This window comes from Dama dama, chromosome 27, assembly GCF_033118175.1.
Source record: "Dama dama isolate Ldn47 chromosome 27, ASM3311817v1, whole genome shotgun sequence".
In the NCBI taxonomy this organism is placed as follows: Eukaryota; Metazoa; Chordata; class Mammalia; order Artiodactyla; family Cervidae; genus Dama; species Dama dama.
The window spans coordinates 35952577-35972744 of record NC_083707.1 but is presented as its reverse complement, the minus strand read 5'-3'; the positions used below and the strand labels follow the sequence as shown (position 1 = coordinate 35972744).

Here is a 20168-nt window from a genome sequence, read left to right as displayed (position 1 = left end):
GCAGCATGCCAGAAGGCCACTATCCACAGCAAGATCGCCTACAAAAAGCACAAAAATTCAGGAAACGTGGCACTGAAATCACTGCAAGAAGCATACTAGTTTCCACTCAAACAAGGCAGCAGAGGGTCACCTGTGGGGACCTCAGGTGAGACAGTGTGAGTCAGACATCTCAGAATTTTTGCCACCTTGCGTATGTCTACAGGTGACCATGAAAGAACGAGTATTGATGTTGGGGTTACAAATCAAAGTGAGCAAGTAGGTATATCTGTAAATAAAGGAATCCACAAACCATGTGGATAAACTGTAACTGTCCTTACCAACTTAAGTCCTGTAAAAAGATACTTGACTTCTTGATTGATGAAACAGCTAAGCTGCAGCTGACTTTCCTTTCCTTTAGTGACTTCTTCTTCCTCAGATTCTGTACATTTCATGCTGTGCAAAGTAAGTTAAGGAATATGCCAACAGCCATTCAATTTGCTATATAATCTCTAACAAAATACGTTATCCCAATGCTTTTTAAAATAACATCATTCAATGGTATTTAAAACATTTCAGTCTCCCAGCAGAGATTCATTTCAATACTTAAAAATGCTCATTCACTTACCAACAATATGGATTAATGAAATGTGTGTAAAAGGATAAACTCTCAGCAAATAACTTGGTATTTATATAGTCTTAAAATGGTCTTAATAACTCAAAGATAAATCTACCCATGATCTAGAAAATGCTGCTCTCCTAAATTTATGTTTTATTAATTGCTTCCATTTCATGTATATAGTTTTGCTGATTTATCCCATTTCATACAATTAAAAATTAATTCTCTATGAGGTGAATTAATGAGCCATTCTGTTAAAGATATTCTTAGGAAAAAATAATGAATGTCCTTAAAGAATCCATTTATCTAAACTTCAAGATCACTCCAATGGGTACTTTTTTCAAATTCCTAATTTCCATATTTTTTAACCATAAAAACCTCTGAAGAATTTTCCTTCATATCCCATCCACCACTCCAGTCAACAATACTATTTATACCAATTCATATTCAGTAAGTTATGATTAGTCTATATGAATCGTGGCTCATAAGGATACGTTGTCTCAAATTCAACTCCAAAGAACTGATCAATTAAACTTTTCTTTTTAGAAGGTGTCACTGCTGATGCAGATGAAGAATCTGTCTGCAAAAATTTAGATGAAATAAAAATTCCAATTTTACTTCACATGGATATTAATGTACATCACCTCCCACACAATCCAGTTTAGTAATGCATATATTTTTTTTAATGTAATCCCTGTCTGCAAAATCTTTCTACTGATCAAAAAATATTACCAAAAAACTACAGATGCTCAGTAAGCTCAATGGATTAAATTTAGTAAATAATACACTGAATTCAAGCGTCAAATGCAAGCTGTCAAATTCCAACTACAGATTCAGTATCTCAAGTATTCAAGGACATGTCTATCTATTAAGATGAACTTATTTTGACTTTTAGGGTGGGATGGGATGGAAAATCAAAGCCTACATTCACAAATATATTTCAATTACCTCTTTAACAGTATCATCTTCTATAGCTTCCAATTTCTGCTGTAATACTCGCATCATTTGTACCCAACACTCATTAGCATCCTGTAATTTAAAAAGTGACACAGTAAGTAATCCTGGTGGATACAGTGTTTGATTTACAAAATACTTTTAAAATAATCAGTTTCCTTAGGGAAGGGGAAGAAAGTTGTTTTGTTTTAAATATTAAGCCAAATTAAATATTTTATGACCTTCAAAACAATGAAGCATTATAGAATAGTTTGTTCATTCAAGAGATGTTTAGTGAACTCATTATGCTAAATACCATCCTAGATACAAGGACTACATAGCAGTCAACAGAGTAGAAAAAAGTCCTAGTGGGGAACATAAATAAACAAAATAGAACAAATTCAAGTAAAGAGGGCTAGGAAGAAAAAAAAAACAATATGGGAGTAGGAAGTGATTAAGGGAAGAGGAGTGTGCTAGTCAGTAGGACTGTCAAGGAAAGCCTCTCTGATGCCTTGACATTTGAGCCATGAGACCTGAAGTGAGCCATGAGGTAAGGAGGCAAGGCACATCCCTATCTGACGGCCAAAGGAAAAATAGCAAAGGCTCTATAGAAAGAGGATACGTGGAGAGTTCTTTTTTTAAATAGCAAGGAAGCCAGTGTATCTGGAGAGAACTGCAAGGGGAACAGTGGTACGTGACGAGCTCAGAGAGGCAGACAGGCAGTAGACTGTTTAGGACCGAAACAGAAAACAGGGGAACCAATATAACCTTACATTCTTTAAAGGACTCTGAGGGCTGTGTAGAGAAGCACCACAGACGGTAGAAGCAAGATGGTCAGTTAACCGACTACTGCACCTCTCCAGGCAAGAGATAATGATGGCGTTAACTGGAGGGGACTGGCATTTGTGTTTCCAAATAGAGCTTAGTAAGTAAGTGTAGGACACCTAAGTTTTACATATACAAAATGAAAACCACAGAACCTTGCCCTGATTACCTGCTGAAGATACTGTCCTTGTTCGCCCTTCTCTGCAAACTGTGGAAAAGCCATGTGCAAAAACTGCAGTAGAATAATTGGTGGAATACTAGAAGAAGTTTTATCCATGGAATCAAACAAATCTCTAAGGGCTTAAAAACAAAGCAAATACCCGCTTAGTAAAATAATGACATATTTAATACAAGCTACTGTAAATTCTCAATACAAATAAAGAACTGCTTATTAATTATTTTTAAGTACATCTATTCCTTTTGCAATTGCTGGATCCCTAATAAGAAAAAATTTTGTTTTTAAATCTTAAAGAACTCATCAGAAGACTTCATAATGCAATAACTAGCTATAAACAACTTCTGGGTGGTGCTCTAAGTCTCTCTATCCTTGATAATCCTTGATAGCCTTTGCCTTCCTAACAAAGCAGTGTATATTCATTCAATACAGAGAACACACAACTTCTGCCCAGGAATCAAGCAGGTGTAACTGCTACAAATGAGCAGTTTTCAGGACATCAGGTAACCACTCCCAAAGCTCCTCCCTTTCAGCCTATACTTAATTGTCTTGTACTGAACTCCCGAATACTGAAATCTGGAATATGTTTAAATCCTTAAACATACTTCCTGAACACTTTTAAAACTAACTTGCCTTCTTTGATTTCAAAGGCAAGTATTCAGTAAATGCTTTTGGTAGAATATATAGATACTGACCTGCAGTAATATACTGTGCCGACGCCATTTCTCCTGAAGCTCTCAAGGCGCCTGCATACCTATGAACAGTAGGACAGAATTAGATTCTGAAAATCAGACGGGAAGAAACAAGTTCAAAAGACTCATTATGACACTGACACCCTCAACGGTAAGTTTCCCTGAGCTGTCCCCACCATTTTTACTTCTCTTCCAGTCTTGGTTCCTTTAAGAATTATATGGTCCAAAAGGACTGCTAAGAAAAAGCAGAATTTAGGTAAATGAAGCCTACTTTACATTCTTTCCCCTCTCTTATCTATAATATTTCCTACAAACTGTGCATTAAAAAAAGTACATTGTCCATTATTACAAAGAAAACAAAATATAATTTCAGAAATAAAGAAAAAAGCTTTAGATCAAAAACATTCAGTGGAAATCAATAAGCCTATATTCAGCACTAACTTCTTATAAACACAAAATAAATTTCAAGTCACTTTCCTCACTTATAAAATGAGGTGTGTGTGTGTACGCACGCACGCGTGCTGACTCTGTGACCTCACAGACTGTAGTCTGTCAGGCTCCTCTATTCGAGGAGTTTCTGATTTCTAAATTCATTTTTATGAATCTCAGTTAATTTTATAGCAGTACAAATGACTGGTCACCCAAGGAAATATTCAAACCACCATATCTACTTAAATATTTTATGACAAAGGATCAGAAATTATGATTCAAATAATATTAAACACCGGGCAATGGGGAAGAGCTGAGTAGCTGACCAGGAAAAGGTACAATACAATACCAACCTGGGATGATAACAATGTTCCATTAATTTGACTGTAAAATGAGTCACAGAGAATTTGGATTTAACAAAACTGCTCACATCCAACACTTAAGATGCATACCTTTAACTAGATATAAATTATAGTTCAATTAAAACAAAAACTCTGTGCTTATATAAGTGAATGAAAGAGGTCACAGAAAATGTTGAGTTATATTCAGTTGAAGAGTCTTGTTTTTTTTCATTTGTTTGTTTAGATCTTTTGGAAACTCCGACAACTAAAATATCCTTAATTGTTTAATATACAATAACCCATGAAAGTGAAGGTGTTAGTTACTCGGTCGTGTCCAACTCTTTGCAACCCCATGAACTGTAGCCCACCAGGCTCCTCTTTCCATGGGATTCGATTCTCCAGGCAAGAATACTGGAGCAGGTTGCCATTTCCTTCTCCAGAGGATCTTCCCAACCCAGCGATCAAACCCACACCTCCTGCATTAGCAGGCAGATTCTTTTACCGCTGAGCCACCAGGGAAGGCCCCTAAATTATATATGTTCATTAAAAAAATAAAAATCCTAACAGTTTTCCTGTCAGACACTTTGGCACTTTTAAAGGGCACTTCTGAAGTTGAAATGAAGTACTCGTAAAGCACGGGCATCCGTAACATCCCTGAGCCGTGTCATCACATGATGGGTGCTGTTGTGCATTTACATCTAGCTACAGGGTAACAGGGGCTTCCCTGGAAGCTCATCTGGTAAAGGACCTGCCTGCCAATGCAGGAGGAGACATAAGAGACACAGGTTCAATCCCTGGGTCAGGAAGATCCCCTAGAGAAGGAAATGTCAATGTGCTCCAGTATTCTTGCCTGGAAAATTCCAGGGACAGAGGAACCTGGTGGGCTACAGTCCCTAAGGTCGCAAAGAGTCAAACACAACTGAGCATGCATACACAAGCATACACACAGCCATACACAGGATGTAACTATTTGACATTTATAACAAAAGATACATTAATGAATTATCAATCTTTTTTTTAATAACTAGAAACAGAAAGATCATAGGTAATTTAATACCATCTCCCCAAAATTCTCAATATTATGACAAGAAAACATATAATTCCTAATTAAGGTAAAACTATCCAATCAGCCAAACAAGATTCATAATGAACTTTACAAAGAAAAACTGTTAGAGAAGAGGAAGAATGGACATGAGTACTGAGAGGTTTAACAGATAAAAATACTGAGTGTTTACAGACAAAAGAACCAATAGAGTACTTTTCCCAATCTTTGTCAAGTCAATAAATAAAAAATGATATAGACAATCTGAATGTAATAAACTTAATGCTTATTATACTTTATCACCTACAAAAAGAGGATGTCTTGACTATATTTCTATCATCTGTGAAATATTCACTACCAATCAATCATAGATCAACTCAAACGTTCATCGATAGAAAAAAGAATAATTATTTGGTAGTATATGCATACAATGGTGTAGTCTACAGCACGAACAAAAATGCACACACACACAAAACATGGAAAAGTCAAACATAATGAGCCAGACTCAAATGAATATAATATATAATATGTATGTTTCTGTTCATAAGGAGTTCAAAAAAAGAAAAATTACTCTATGAGGTCAAGTGAGTACAACAAACAAGGGTGCGGTCCGTGGACTAGAAGGGATTGGTGAGGGGATTTTCAGAGTGTTAACAGGATTCTGTTGATCCAGGATTGTGTTGGTTACAAGGATGTGTTCATTCTGAGATAATTCATTTGTACATGTTTCTATATAATTCAATTATTAAAAACAAACTTGGGTTTTGCACAGTCAAGAAAACCATAAACAAAATGAAAAGAATGGGAGAAAATATTTGCAAATGACGCAATCGACAAGAGATCAATTTCCAAAATATACAAATAGCTCATTGAACTTAATAGCAAAAAAAAGCCAACTCAATCCAAACATGGGCAGAAGACCTATACAGACATTTCTACAAAGACATATAGATGACACATGAAAAGATGCTCAACTTTTCTAATTATTAGAGAGATGCAGATCAAAACTACAATAAGGTATCACCTTTCAACAGTCTGACTGGCCATCATTAAAAAGTCTACATATAACAAAGGAGATGGTGTAGAGAAAAGGGAACCCTCCTCATCATTGATAAGAATGTAAGTAGGTGCAGCCACTGTGGGAAACTTTATGAAGGTTCCTTAGAAAACTAAAAACAGAGCTACCGTATGATTCAGCAATCCCACTCCTGAGCATATATCTGGACAAAACTATATTCAAAAAGATACATGCACCCCAATGTTTACAGCAGCACTACCCACAACGGCCTAAAGCTTTTAGAAACTTGTTTCATAAACCTCAATATTGTTTAAAAAGACTAGTATAGAGGTAAAGAAACTGGGAGCTCTCTAGCATTGCTGCAGAGAATGTAAAATGGTACTTTGGAAAACAGTTTGGCAGTTTCTCAAATGCTTAACAGAGTTACCATGTGAGCAAGCAATCTACTCACAACCAAGAGAAATGAAAACTCATCTGCACAAAAACTTGTGCTTGAATGCTCACTGCAGCATTATTTATACTAGCTAAAATGTGGAAACAATCTAAATGTCCATCAACTGATGACTGGATAACCAAAACATAGTATAATCAAACAGTGGAATATTATTCAGTCATTAAAAGCAATGAAGTACTGACACATGCTGTATGTGCTTAGTCATTCAGTTGTGTCCAACTCTTTGCAACCCCACAGACTATAGCTGGCCAGGCTCTTCTGTCCATGGGGTTCTCCAGGCAAGAATACTGCAGTGGGTTGCCATGCCCTCCTCCAGGGGACCTTCCCAACCTGGGATCAAACCCAGGACTCCTGCACTGCAGGCAGATTCTTTACCATCTGAGCCACCGGGGTAGACCTTACATGCTACAATATCGATAAACCTAGAAAACAGTATGCTAAGTAAAAGAAGCCAGTCATGAAAAGACCATATAGTGTATGACCCCATTAATATGAAATGTCCAGAATCAGCAAATCTGTAGGACAAAAAGTATACTAATGGTTGCCTAGAGCTGGAGGTGGGAAAGGTCTAAGAAGCGAGTATGAGGGTTTTTTCTGGGCAGGGGTGTACTCTGAAATTACATTGTGGGATACTTGCATACTCTTGTGAATATAATAAAGACCATCTACTTGAACACATCAACAAGGTGAATTTTTGATGGATGAATTATATCACAATTAAGCTGCTAAATAAACATATATCAAAGTGCAAAAGAATACTACTCATCCAAATGTGAACCTTCTTTACCCAAAAAAGACATAAAACAATCTCTCTTCTGTCTTACCTTTTAAGGGCATCTTTGAGTTCAGGCACAGAACGAATACACTGAACTGTAGCATTCATGTAACAAGTATTACCAAGGTTTGTCAATCCACATGGTAATTCCATCTGATAAGGAAAAGGAGTAAATCAATTTTATAAAATAACACTGCAAATATAAATCACTAAACACTTTCAAGCAAATATAATTTAGCAACTCATACCAATTTATATTCCACCCCAACGTTTTATTTTCCTAACAAAAAAATTTTTACTTGCATCATGCTGACAATCATTTTGTGTTTTAATTCCCTTCTTGAAAATAAAAAAAGAATTTTATCAGTCCTGCCTCCTCTGTAGGTTTATCCCTAGAAGAGGGTAACAAAATATATACAGAAATACTTCAAGGAGACTTCCCATGTGGTCCAGTGGCTAAGACTCAGCACACCCAATGCAGGACGCCCAGGTTCAATTCCTGGTCAGGGACCTAGATCCCACATGCCCCAACAAAGACCGGGCACAGCCAAAATAAATAAACAAATTAAAAAAATAAAAAAAAACACTTCCAAAAAACAAATGGTACTATATAAATGCTGGGTAATAAAAACGATAATAATATTTGACAAGAATGTGTTGGCCAGTTTCTAAACTAACACTGCATTCTTAAATTAAGGATAAACTGTATGTATTTTCACCATGGAAGGTTTTGAGAATTTAAATATCCCAGCATTTAAACTATGTAACTTCTTTAAGCTTGTTTCCCAGGAAAATAACGGTAAACACTTTAACAGCACTGTCTGCCAGATGCATTTATTACAGATGTTAATGACTTTGTAATGAATTGTTCAATTAGAAAAGGATCCCGTGAGCCAATTTCAAAAACAAAACTCTGGTTTACTGCTGATAACATACATCCTGATGTCGATTAAATCGTCAAAATATGCAGATGCTACTTTTTGAAAGTCATCTGATTAACTGTACTTCTTAAAAAGTAATAATCAGATATATAAAACATATGTCTTACAGCCGATGCTAACTGTTCTTCTGTCATGTCTTCTACAAAGACAGTTTTAGCTGAGGGTTCCTCAGGAAGAGCATCTGCTGACCCCATCATTAGTACAGTCATTCCCTGTTTAAAAAAAAAAAATTTTTTTTCATGAAAACTCAAAAGCTGACCATGTTTATCTTCAAGGAAATAAGTCAGACACAGAAAAACACATATCACATGCTTCTGTGTGCCAGCAAAGGTAAATCTAGACAGATTAGTGGCTGCAAGCGCTGAAGATGGGAAAAGAGACTGTCTGGAAATGGGAACGCATTTCTTTCTGGGGTGATGAAAATATTCCAAAATCAGACTGTGGTGAAGGTTACACAACTCTGTAAATACACTAGAAATCATGAAATGCTAGCGTGCTGCTTCAGGCCAAAGGTCACCTGCAGAATGCTGGAACGTCTGTATCTTGACTGTGGGAGTGGTAACATGACTGTGTAAAGTTAACCAAATCCATGAACCTCTAAAGCAGGTGAATTTTACTCTCTATATACTATATTTTATTTATACCTCAATAAAGCTAAGGACAAAAACACTGTCACAAAGAAAGCTGAGAATGTTTTCAATATTGGAAAGGAGAGACTTCTTCAAACAATCATTCATATTTAGTGGCATCATTTCTCTCCCTAACACACTAAGCAGTGATAATATTCTTCCTATGAAAGTCTGTTCTGTAACCATTATTTACAAGTGAACAGAAAAATCTCCACTGTTGGAAATTATCAAGCCAAATATATAAATTAGTTCAAAATGTCTAATTTTATAATTCGACACATTATTATCCTATGGAAACACTGATTCAATACAGATGTAACATTCCACACAACAGAACAAAGAAGACTGTCACCCTAAAACTCATAATCTTGAAATGTGGACATCGTATGCAATATCTTAATTGGAAGACATGAACACCTGAGAAAAAGAGGGTAGAGAGGTTTAAAAAGAGGGGAGAAAAGTCAGAAAAATGTATTTTTTAAGGAAGGCCAATAAGATAAAAATATCTAGATGAGGATTAAATTAGGAAATAAATAAGGTCAACAAACTCAAGCCTTATGAGTACCTATGACAATCATTCTATCACCTATTATTTTTACTTATACTTTTTATAAGATAATAGCAAAGGAGCACTAAGCAATCACTAAAGAATTCTTTTCCAAAGACAACTGTCTCAGGAAAACCAAACATTTGAAGAATATACTCGCAATAGTCAGCTAGAAAATACAACTGAAAAGAATGAATACCAAATTAAGAGTAAACATAATAAGAAATATATAATATTTTAATAAGAAAACTATAAAGCTTTACATAAGGATATTAAAAAATATCTAAATAAGCTGAAGGACACAACAAATTTCTGGACTGGAAAAATTACTATAAAGATGTGATTCCAAATTATCATATAAATTTAATTAAATCCCTTCCTGAGACTTTACAAAATGATTCATTCATGCAATAAACTCATGCCCATGAAAACAGCTAATAAATTTCTGAAAAAGAAAACTAAAACAATATCTTTAAAATTATTAACAGATTACATATGAAGAAATGTTGAAGATAATAATTTAGGAAAATATTCTAGTTCTTCACCTTATGACATGCCATGCCCAAAATGAATTACAAATTGAGGACTTAAATGTAAATAAAATAAAACAATTATAAAACATCCAAGTTAATTTTTTTAAAATTTTGCCATTTTGGAAGATTTTTCTAGAATTGACATAAAAGATGAAAGGACTAATGACGCTAACTATATAAATCTTAACACTTCCCCATTACCACAATCAAAATTTTTACAAACTTAAAAAAAAAAACTCAAGTGTATATGGATACAATAGAAAAATGGACAAAGCAGAAAACAAAAAAGGCCTAAAATTAATAAATCAAATAAGCTTCTACCTTAAGAAGCTAGCACAAGTATATATTAAAATCAAAGGAAATAAAGCAAAGAGGGAAAAATCAATTAAAATAATAAATGAACAAGCAGAAGATGACCCTATGAGGAGTAGGAGAAATCAATGAAACTGAACAACTTCTCCCTGGGTGACAGAGACAATGAGCAAGAAATCACAATTTGCCAATACGGAGCAGGGTGGAAGGGAATGTTGAAATGACAGCATTGCAGAGTCTAGAATTAAAGGTTATTAAGAGTATAGTATCAGTTCAACAACTGATACAGACCAATTACCTAAAAAACACAAATTACCAAAACTGGTGTGAAAAAAATGTAACATTTGAAGAGTCCTACATTTATTAAAGACATTAAATTCTTAATTAAACGTCTTCCCACAAACAAAGCTCCAAGCCTAGAGAACATCACTGGACAATTTTCTGCAACAGTTTCAGAATATGAACTCTTTCAGAAAAGAGGGGAGATAGGACTGCTTCTGACTCATTTTATAAGGCAAACATTACACTGACAGCAAGCCTCAGAGACAGTCCAAGAAAACTACAAACTGTAGTTTTCACACAAAGAAACACAAAAATAATTTTAACAAAATACTACCAGTAGAATCTGAATTATATTTAAAAGAAAATACATTAAGATTAGCTAACTATTCAAAAAAGGAAGCATAGTTCACTGCATTAAGAAATTAAAGGATAAAATTAACATTTCAAAATATATGGAAAAAGTATATGACAAACTCAACTCATATTCATGATAACTTTCTACAAACCAGAAACAGAACTTTCCTTAACCTGATAAACCTCTTTAAAAAAACCTATAAATAATCTGTAAAAAAAAAAAGAACCAAAAATCTACAATGGGTAAAACTCAGAGCAAAGAATATTACCAGTGATAAACAGGAACAGTTCATTTTGATCAAAGGTCAACTCACAGAGCTGTAACAATCCTACACATGCACACACCTAAAAACAGATGCAACAAAACTGATTCAACTGAAGGGAGATACAATCAAATCCACAAGAGCTGGAGACTATGACACATTTAATAAAAGACACAGATAAAACATCAGTGAGGATAGAAAGAACATGAAGGCTATACACCAACTTGATCTAACCGGCATTTACAAAACATTTTACCCAACAATAGCAGCATATCTTTATTTTTTCAAGAGCACAGAAAACATTCAAATGAATGGAGTAAAACAAATTATCAATAAATTTCAAAGGACAGAAATAATACTAGATATGTTATGTGACCACGACAGAATCAAATTAGAAATAAATAACACAAACATATTAGAAAAAGCCCCATATAAATTGGAAATGAAATACAGTTCTAAACAATCCATGGCTCAAAAAAGAAATCACAAGGTATATTAGAAAATATTTTAACTGTATAATAAAAACACAGCATATCACAACCGCTAACTGTATAATAAAAACACAGCATATCACAACCGCTAGATTCAGCTACAAGTGCTTAAAGAAAAATTAGTAATAATAGTTTTAAATGTCTATAAGAAGAAAATAGGTATTTTTTTTAAAAATCAATAATCTAGGCATACACCTTAAAAAGCAAGAAAATGAAGTAACTTAAACTCCAAAGAGAAAAAAATAAGAATAAATATCAACAAAATAGAAAATGGGTAACATGTAAAATCAGCAGTCAAAAACCAAACAGACTTATGATCCTTACCAACACTGATCACAATATTTTTATTAATAACAGGAATAAGAAGGAACATCGATAAATGATGATGATATAACAGGATAACTAACCATTTCAGATACGAGGGACAACTTTATGTCAATAAATTCAACATATTTAAAATAAGCAAATTCCTTGAAAGAAAACTCACAAAAACATTAAAAAAAAAAAGAAATCAAAATAGTCTGGTGCCTACTATAGAAACAATATCAAATTCCCATGAAGAAAACCCAAATCCAGATGTAATTATTGGTAACTTATTTCAAATATTTACAGAAAATAATACCAATCTCACACAAACTCATTCAGAAAACAGAAAGGAAATACTTCCCCAACTCTTTTAAATGAGTGTCCACATAATTATGATGACAAAGTGAGGATAATGCAAAACATTATGCCTCATCAACACATAAAAATATCTTTGGAAATATGAGAAAACTAAATCCAGCAATAAATAAGAGATAAATACATATGATTCAAGTGCGTCTGTCCCAGTATGCAGTTCTCAAAGTGTTGTCTATGAACCTCGGAGGTCTCTCAGCTTCTTTCACGGCGGAGCCAGTGAAGTCAAAACTATTTCAATAATACCAAGATGCTATTTCCCTTTTTCAAATGTGGTGACAGTAGGTGAACCCTGAACTTCCAGATGTTCAAGCTGGATTTAGAAAAGGCAGAGGAACCAGAGATCAAATTGCTAACATTTGTTGGATCACAGAAAAAGCAAGAGAGTTCCAGAAAAACATCTACTACTGCTTTACTGATTACGCCAAAGCCTTGGCTGTGTAGATCACAACAAACTGCGGAAAATTCAAGAGATGGGAATGCCAGACCACCTGACCTGCCTCCTGAGAAATCTGTATGCAGGTCAAGAAGCAGCAGTTAGAACTGGACATGGAACAACAGACTGATAGCTGTGAAAGAAGTATGTCAAGGCTGTATATTGTCACCCTGCTTATTTAACTTATATGCAGACGACATCATGTGAAATGCCGGACTAGATGAAGCACAAGCTGAGATCAAGATTGCCAGGAGAAATATCAATAACCTGAGATACGCAGATGATGCCACCCTTATGGCAGAAAGTGAAGAGGAACTAAAGAGCCTCTTAATGAAAGTGAAAAGAGGAGAGTGAAAAAGCTGGCTTAAAACCCAACATTCAAAAAATGAAGATCATAGCATCTAGTCCCATCACTTCACGGCAAATAGATGGGGAAACAATGCAAACAGTGACAGACTTTATTTTTCTGGGCTCCAAAATCACTGCAGATGGTGACTGCAGCCATGAAATTAAGAGATGTTCCCTCCTTGGAAGAAAAGCTATGACCAACCTAGACAGCATATTAAAAAGCAGAAATGTTACTTTGCGAACAAAGGGCCGCCTAATCAAAGCTATAGTTTTCCAGTAGTCATGTATGGATGTGAGAACTGAGTGCCAAAGAACCGACGCTTTTGAACTGTGGTGTTGAAGAAGACTCTTGAGAGTCCCTTGGACTACAAGGAGATCCAACCAGGCAATCCTAAAAGAAATCAGTCCTGAATACTCACTGGAAGGACTGATGCTGAAGCTGAAACTCCAATACTTTGGCCACCTGATGTGAAGAACTGCCTCAGTGGAAAAGACCCTGATGCTGGGAAAGATTGAAGGTGGAGGAGAAGGGGACAACAAAGGATGAGATGGTTGGATGGCATCACCAACTCAATGGACAGGAGCCTGAGGAAGCTCTAGGAGTTGGTGATGGTCAGGAAGGCCTGGCGTGCTGCAGTCCATGGGCTCACAGTCAGACACAACTGAGTGACTGAACTGAACAAAGAACTGAGTTATCAAGCCATGAAAAGACTTGGAAACATAAATGCATATTACTGAAGATGTCAATCTGAAAAGGCTACAGACTGTTTAATTCCAACTATACAACATTCTGAAAAAGGCAAAACTACAGAGACAATAAAAATATCCATAGTTGTCAAGGGTAGAGAGATAAATATGTACAGCATAGAAAATTTTTAGGATGGTGAAACAACTTTCTATGACACTATAAATGGTGAATACACATCACTATACATTTGTCCAAACCCACAGAACATACAATACCATGAGTGAACCCTAACAAACCATGGACATTTGATGATAATGATGTATCAATGTAGGTTCATCAATTTAACCAATGTGCTACTCTGTGGGGGATGCTGATAATGGAGAAAGCTATTCACACATGAAGGTATAAAAAAAATTACAAAGTACCAATTAAGTTAAAAAAAAAAAAACACTTCTGCATACCAAATTTATGATAGCTGTCTTCACAATAAGCTTGCACGAACATTTGTGTTGGAAACCTGACTACTTGCCTTTTTTGACAAAATACAATTTCTACTTAAAACAACTGACAAATTATGGGTTTTTAGACTTGAGTATTTAGTAATATTTCCTTAAAAATGAAGAAAGTGAGCTAGTAGTTTCAGGGCAAAGTACTGACAATATTTATAGCTGCCAATGACAAAATTAGAGCTTTCAAGTGAAAAGAATTTTCCATCTGTCACTATGCACCTGACAATTTTCTAGAATTAAAGACTTTTCTACTGAGGTTGGTAGTGATATTAACAAATGCAATTTTGAAGAATTATATAATGAAATGCATGAGCATTTCATGAAAGTACTTACTTGAAAGTAAGATCTAAATAACTCAGAAAAACAATTTTTCCAAATGACCAATATATGATGTTTCAAAGTCACTCATGAGTGTAAGATCCATTCTTCAGTGCAAAACATAGATTTTTAACATACAAAAGGTCACTGATGTGGTTTCTACAACATTAAGTTCAGTTCAGTTGCTCAGTGTCCAACTCCTTGAAGCCCCATGGACTGCAGCACGCCAGGCATCCCTGTCCATCACCAACTCCCGGAGTTTACCCAAACTCACATCCACTGAGTCGCCGATGCCATCCAACCATCTCATCCTCTGTCATCCCCTTTTCCTCCTGCCTTCAATCTTTCCCAGCATCACGGTCTTTTCCAATGAGTCATCTCCTTGCAGTCCAAGGGACTCTCAAAAGTCTTCTCCAACACCACAGTTCAAAAGCATCAAACAAATCAATAAACCAGCTACCATGTGTTGAGTTTTGGTGTACTATCAAAGAACGTTCACGATTTTAACTGAAAAGACATCTCCCTTTTCCAAATATTTAACTGTTATGAGACCAGATTTCTCACATATACTTCAGCCAAAGCCATATACCACAACAAACTGAGAATGCAGAAACAAAACTAAAAATTCATTTATCTTCTATTAAGCTAGACTGTCAAGAGACCTGAAAAAATGTAGAACAAGACCATTCTTTCACTTTTCTTTGCTGTTCTGAAAAAAAAATTTTTTTAATGAAATTAACAGGTTAACAGGTTTGTTACTGCTACTTTTAAATGAATATTTTTAATTTCTCAGCCTTATTTTTTTTTAACTTTTTATTTTGTATTGGGGTACAGCCAACTGATTAACATCATCATGACAGTTTCGGATGAACAGTGACTATATACATACATACACATGTATCCATTCTCCCCCAAATTCCCTCAGTCTTAATTTCTAATACAATAAATATTGATATAACCCATATATATGAAATTCTGTGGGGTTCAAAAATAATTTGAGGGTGTAAAGAGGTCACAAAGATTAAGAAATCTGAGAACAGCATGTCAAAAATGCGAGGTTTAACAGTGAAAAACCAATGAGACTAGCCAGATTATCAGAATAAGAAAAATATGATCCTTTCAATAAGCAGAAAAAGCACTTAAAATTCAACAGCCATTCATAACTTAAATGGTCTCAGTGAACTAGTAAGTGACAAAGATACCCACTTCCACCACTTTCTATTCAACACTGTATTAGAAGTGCCAGCAATGAAGTAAGGCAAAAACAGAAGCAAGTCATAAAGACTGGAAAGGGAAAAGTAAAACTGCCTCCATTTGCAAACAGTCATGCTTATGTTCATAGAAAACCCAGTGAAATCTATGAAAGAACTACTAGGAACTAATAAGTGAATTTGGCAAGGTCACAGGATAAATATAAGTTGTATTTTTATAAACTAGCCACGATCACTGGAAAACAAAGATTTTTAAAGTATTGTTAACAGCTAAGAAATAAGTTCCAGAGTCTAACTAACAAAAACCATACAAGATTTCCATACTGAAAAGTTATCTGAGCTAAGAGAAATGGACAACTATACCTTATTTAAGGATTTCGGTACTCAATACCTTTATGATGTTCAGTCTCCCCAAACTGAACTACAGATTCAATGCAATCTAAAACAAAATTCTAGGAGTCCATTTGTAGGAACTAATTCTAAAATTATAAGGAAAAGCAAAGGAGCTAAAATAATCTTGAGGAAATAGAAAAAAGTTGGAGAACTTACACTACCTTATTTCAAAACTTATTATAAAGCTTCAGCAAGCAAGACCATGTGGTAGAAGATTAATCAAATATATCAATGAAACAAGAGTTCAAAAATAGGCCAACAATTGATTTTCAAGAAAGACTCTGAGGCAAATCAATGAGAAAAGGAAAATATTTTCAACATGTGATGCTGGAACAACTGGATATACAGACAAAAAAAAAAAGCCTTAAAAATAATTTTGTGTAATAATTAGAGAATTGCATTACAATTACTGTTAAGATAATACTCACATTTTTCATTTTGATGTTCCCCCAATCATCGTCCTGTTTTAAAGACAAATAATAAACATTTAACCATCCCTGTATAATCCAAACATAATCTAACAATCAAGTAATTTTAGACTTCTACTTCAAAATAAAAATTTTCTGCATGCAGATTTAAAAATTACTGTAACCAAAATATTTTTTAAAAAACAAAAAAAATAATGCAGCCTTAAAACTAATAGGTCTAACAACTGTTTAAACTACATAAGATACCATCTAAAAGACAGTAAACTTGCAGCACCAGAAGTACTGAAACACTTGATTGATGACATATGACAAATGCTAACTTTCTGCATGTTTGGAACCAGCAGAGCTAAGAACAATTTATGTGATAAGAACAAAGAACAACCTAGGGAATGAAATAGGTCTACACAATTAGGATGATTATACAACTAATCACCCAAATCAAGAGACCTGGAGAATGAAAGTGCTCCTAGAGAGTAAAGAAGACCGCCCAGGCACACTAACCACTACTAACACTTGCTGCGTCCACAAGTATTTCTCAGGACCTAAATTTCACACCTATGCATCAACTAACAAATACTTTAACTTCTGTATGTTCATTTAATGGAGAAGGAAATGGCAACCCACTCCAGTACTCTTGCCTGGAGAATCCCACGGACGGAAGAGCCTGGTAACCTACAGTCCACGGGGTCGCAAAGAGTCGGACATGACTGAGCTTTAAACCATGTTTTCTAAAATGCTCTGTTTGGCACAGATATTTTGTCAGCTAAGCCCTTCCTTTCATAGGAAGTCAGTTCCATATCAGTTCCTTCCTTTCCACAGAAGGTACCAGGCATTCCATATGCTACCCTTGGGTGGTGCTACTATCTCTTTTTAGACATCATACTTCGAAGGCGAAAGTAAGTTCCTAAATCCCTTCTCAATTTAAGGACTATTACTGCTAATCAAAAGGAATGGTAACTATATATGCCCCCTGAGATAATGTACTTCTCCAAGGTCATACAAAGTTGGGAAGTGAACCCAGATTTGCTTGATCTTTAAATTCCATGTTCCTTTGGTCCCTTATTATGTTACTTAAACCTCTCTGGTGATCAGTTTCCTCGTTTATCAAATACATAAAATAATTTACTTTCCTCATTTTTAACATACATACAGTTGAAAACAAAAGAATAAGTATTCTTATATTGTTTTATTGCCCAGTTAACAGGGGTAGCCAATCCTCATCTCTAAAACAGTGTGATCACTGTAAATGAACTAAAGGAAAAATTAAGTTGTATTCATTGATACCATGCATTTAAAATAAAAACATTATTGCTGCTCAACAGCAGCGTTTTGAAACAGCTACACTGTTCCTTTCTTAATATGAATAAGTTTTAATCCCATAGACTATCTACTGTCACCAAATAAAAATAACTCAAATGTTACATTTTCAGGTGTTAATTATTTTCACAAGTACATGATGAGAATTTCGACTACATTTTACCTTCAGTGTTCCTCCTTTCACCATAACTTTCTGTCTGGCCGGCTGGACTCCAGTCAGTGCAAAAAGCTGAGCCTTGAACACCATTGGAGGTTCATCAGTATTCAGTTCTACACCTTCAAATTTCTCCTTTCCCCATTTCACAGTAACTGCAAACAAACCATAATTTTGTTTTCATTTACAAAGTAACAAGGCTTAAGATTTAGAAGATCCTTAGAACTATTAGGCTAGTTCTTGACCACCAAACTATGTCACTAACCTTTTTACTCTACTAATGCTTACCAAATCAGAAGTGAAGTGAGTGCAAAAGATCTTGGATAAAATTGAACTGGATCTAATCCAACTCTCTGCTTCCCTGGTGGCTCAGACGGTAAAGCATCTGCCTACAATGCGGGAGACCCGGGTTTGATTCCCTGGGTTGGGAAGATCCTCTGGAGAAGGAAATGGCAACCCACTCCAGTACTCTTGCCTGGAAAATCCCATGGATGGAGGAGCTACAGTCCACAGGGTCCCAAAGAGTTGGACACAACTGAGCGACTTCACTCACTCACTCAATTCAACTCTCATTTGATAAATAAGGAAACTGAGACTTAAAAGAAACAGACTGATTTATTAACTTCACAAAACTAGTCAGTAAATATTCAAGGTTTCTGAATCCTCCTCCAATAATATATGCAAAAAATGACGACACTGAAACACCTCCCAGAATAAGGTACACAGGCTTCAAAATGTGTTTATTTGAACAATCATTAAGATCAGGTAAGGTCTGCTTCCTGAGCAAGAGGTGGTCAAGTATTAAGAAAAATCCAAGAATTCTCTGGTGGTCCAATGGTGAGGACTCTGCTTTCACTGCAGGAGGCTGCATTTGATTCCTGGTTGGGCAACTAAGATCCCACATGCCACATGGTGTGGCCAAATTAAAAAACAAAAAAAAAAAAAAAAAAAGAGAAAAGTCAAAAAATATACCTGAATCATTAAAAGATATAGAAATCCTACTTCACAGCCATTCAGATGGCTACTACAAAAACAACATGACAAACACACACACACACAGAAAATAACAAGTGTTGGCAGGAATGTAGGCAAACTGGAACCCTTGTGCATCTCTATGGAAATTTAAAAATGGTGCCACCACTGTGGAAGTATGGCAGTTCCTCAAAAAGTTAAGCACAGAATCACTACTCAACGATCCAGCAATTCCATTTCTAGGTATACACTCAAAAGTATGGAGAGCAGGGAATCAAACTGATACTTACACGCCCACGTTCATAGCAGCATTATTTAACAATAGCCTAGAAACAGGAGCAACCCAAGCGTCCATCAACAGATGAATCAATGAACAAAATGTAGTATATACGTACAATGGACGTTATTCAGCCTTAAAAAAATAATGAAATTCTGACACATGCTACCACATGTCTGAAACTTGGAGACATTATGCTAAGTGAAATAATCTAGATAACAAAAGGATAAGTACTATATGACTCTACTTATGTGAGGTACCTAGAGTAAGTAGTCAAGTTCACAGAGACAAAAAGTAGAATGGTGGTTACCAGTAGAATGGTAGAGGCTAGGGAGAAATGGAAATGGGGAGTTATTGCTAAATGAGTACAGAGTTTCAGTTTAGGAGCATCAAAAATTTCCGGAGGTGGATGGTGACGTTTGCATAGCAATGTGAATGCACTCAAGGTCAAAAATTGTACACTTAAAAATGGTAAGAACTATTGAAAGTTATGACCAACCTAGATAGCATATCAAAAAGCAGAGACATTACTTTGCCAACAAAGGTCCGTCTAGTCAAGGCTATGGTTTTTCCAGTGGTCATGTATGGATGTGAGTTCTTCTATAAAGAAAGCTGAGCACCGAAATATTGATGCTTTTGAACTGTGGTGTTGGAGAAGACTCTTGAGAGTCCCTTGGACTGCAAGGAGATCCAACCAGTCCATCCTAAAGGAGATCAGTCCTGGGTGTTCATTGGAAGGACTGACGCTGAAACTGAAACTCCAATACTTTGGCCACCTCATGCGAAGAGTTGACTCTTTGGAAAAGAC

The 20168-nt window shown here is 35.4% G+C and overlaps 1 protein-coding gene across 1 annotated transcript in view; it reads right to left on the bottom strand.

Moving 5' to 3' along the window:
- Nucleotides 1-20168, bottom strand: part of USP14 (ubiquitin specific peptidase 14) — a 34123-nt gene that overhangs the window by 10770 nt on the left and 3185 nt on the right. The window contains exons 2-10 of the mRNA XM_061130849.1: nucleotides 18121-18266; nucleotides 16641-16673; nucleotides 8328-8432; nucleotides 7329-7432; nucleotides 3224-3282; nucleotides 2523-2653; nucleotides 1544-1624; nucleotides 1090-1175; nucleotides 318-432 (exon numbers count right to left, since the gene is read on the bottom strand). Of these exons, the coding sequence (XP_060986832.1) occupies nucleotides 318-432; nucleotides 1090-1175; nucleotides 1544-1624; nucleotides 2523-2653; nucleotides 3224-3282; nucleotides 7329-7432; nucleotides 8328-8432; nucleotides 16641-16673; nucleotides 18121-18266 (860 nt within the window). The remainder of the gene's footprint in view (nucleotides 1-317; nucleotides 433-1089; nucleotides 1176-1543; nucleotides 1625-2522; nucleotides 2654-3223; nucleotides 3283-7328; nucleotides 7433-8327; nucleotides 8433-16640; nucleotides 16674-18120; nucleotides 18267-20168) is intronic.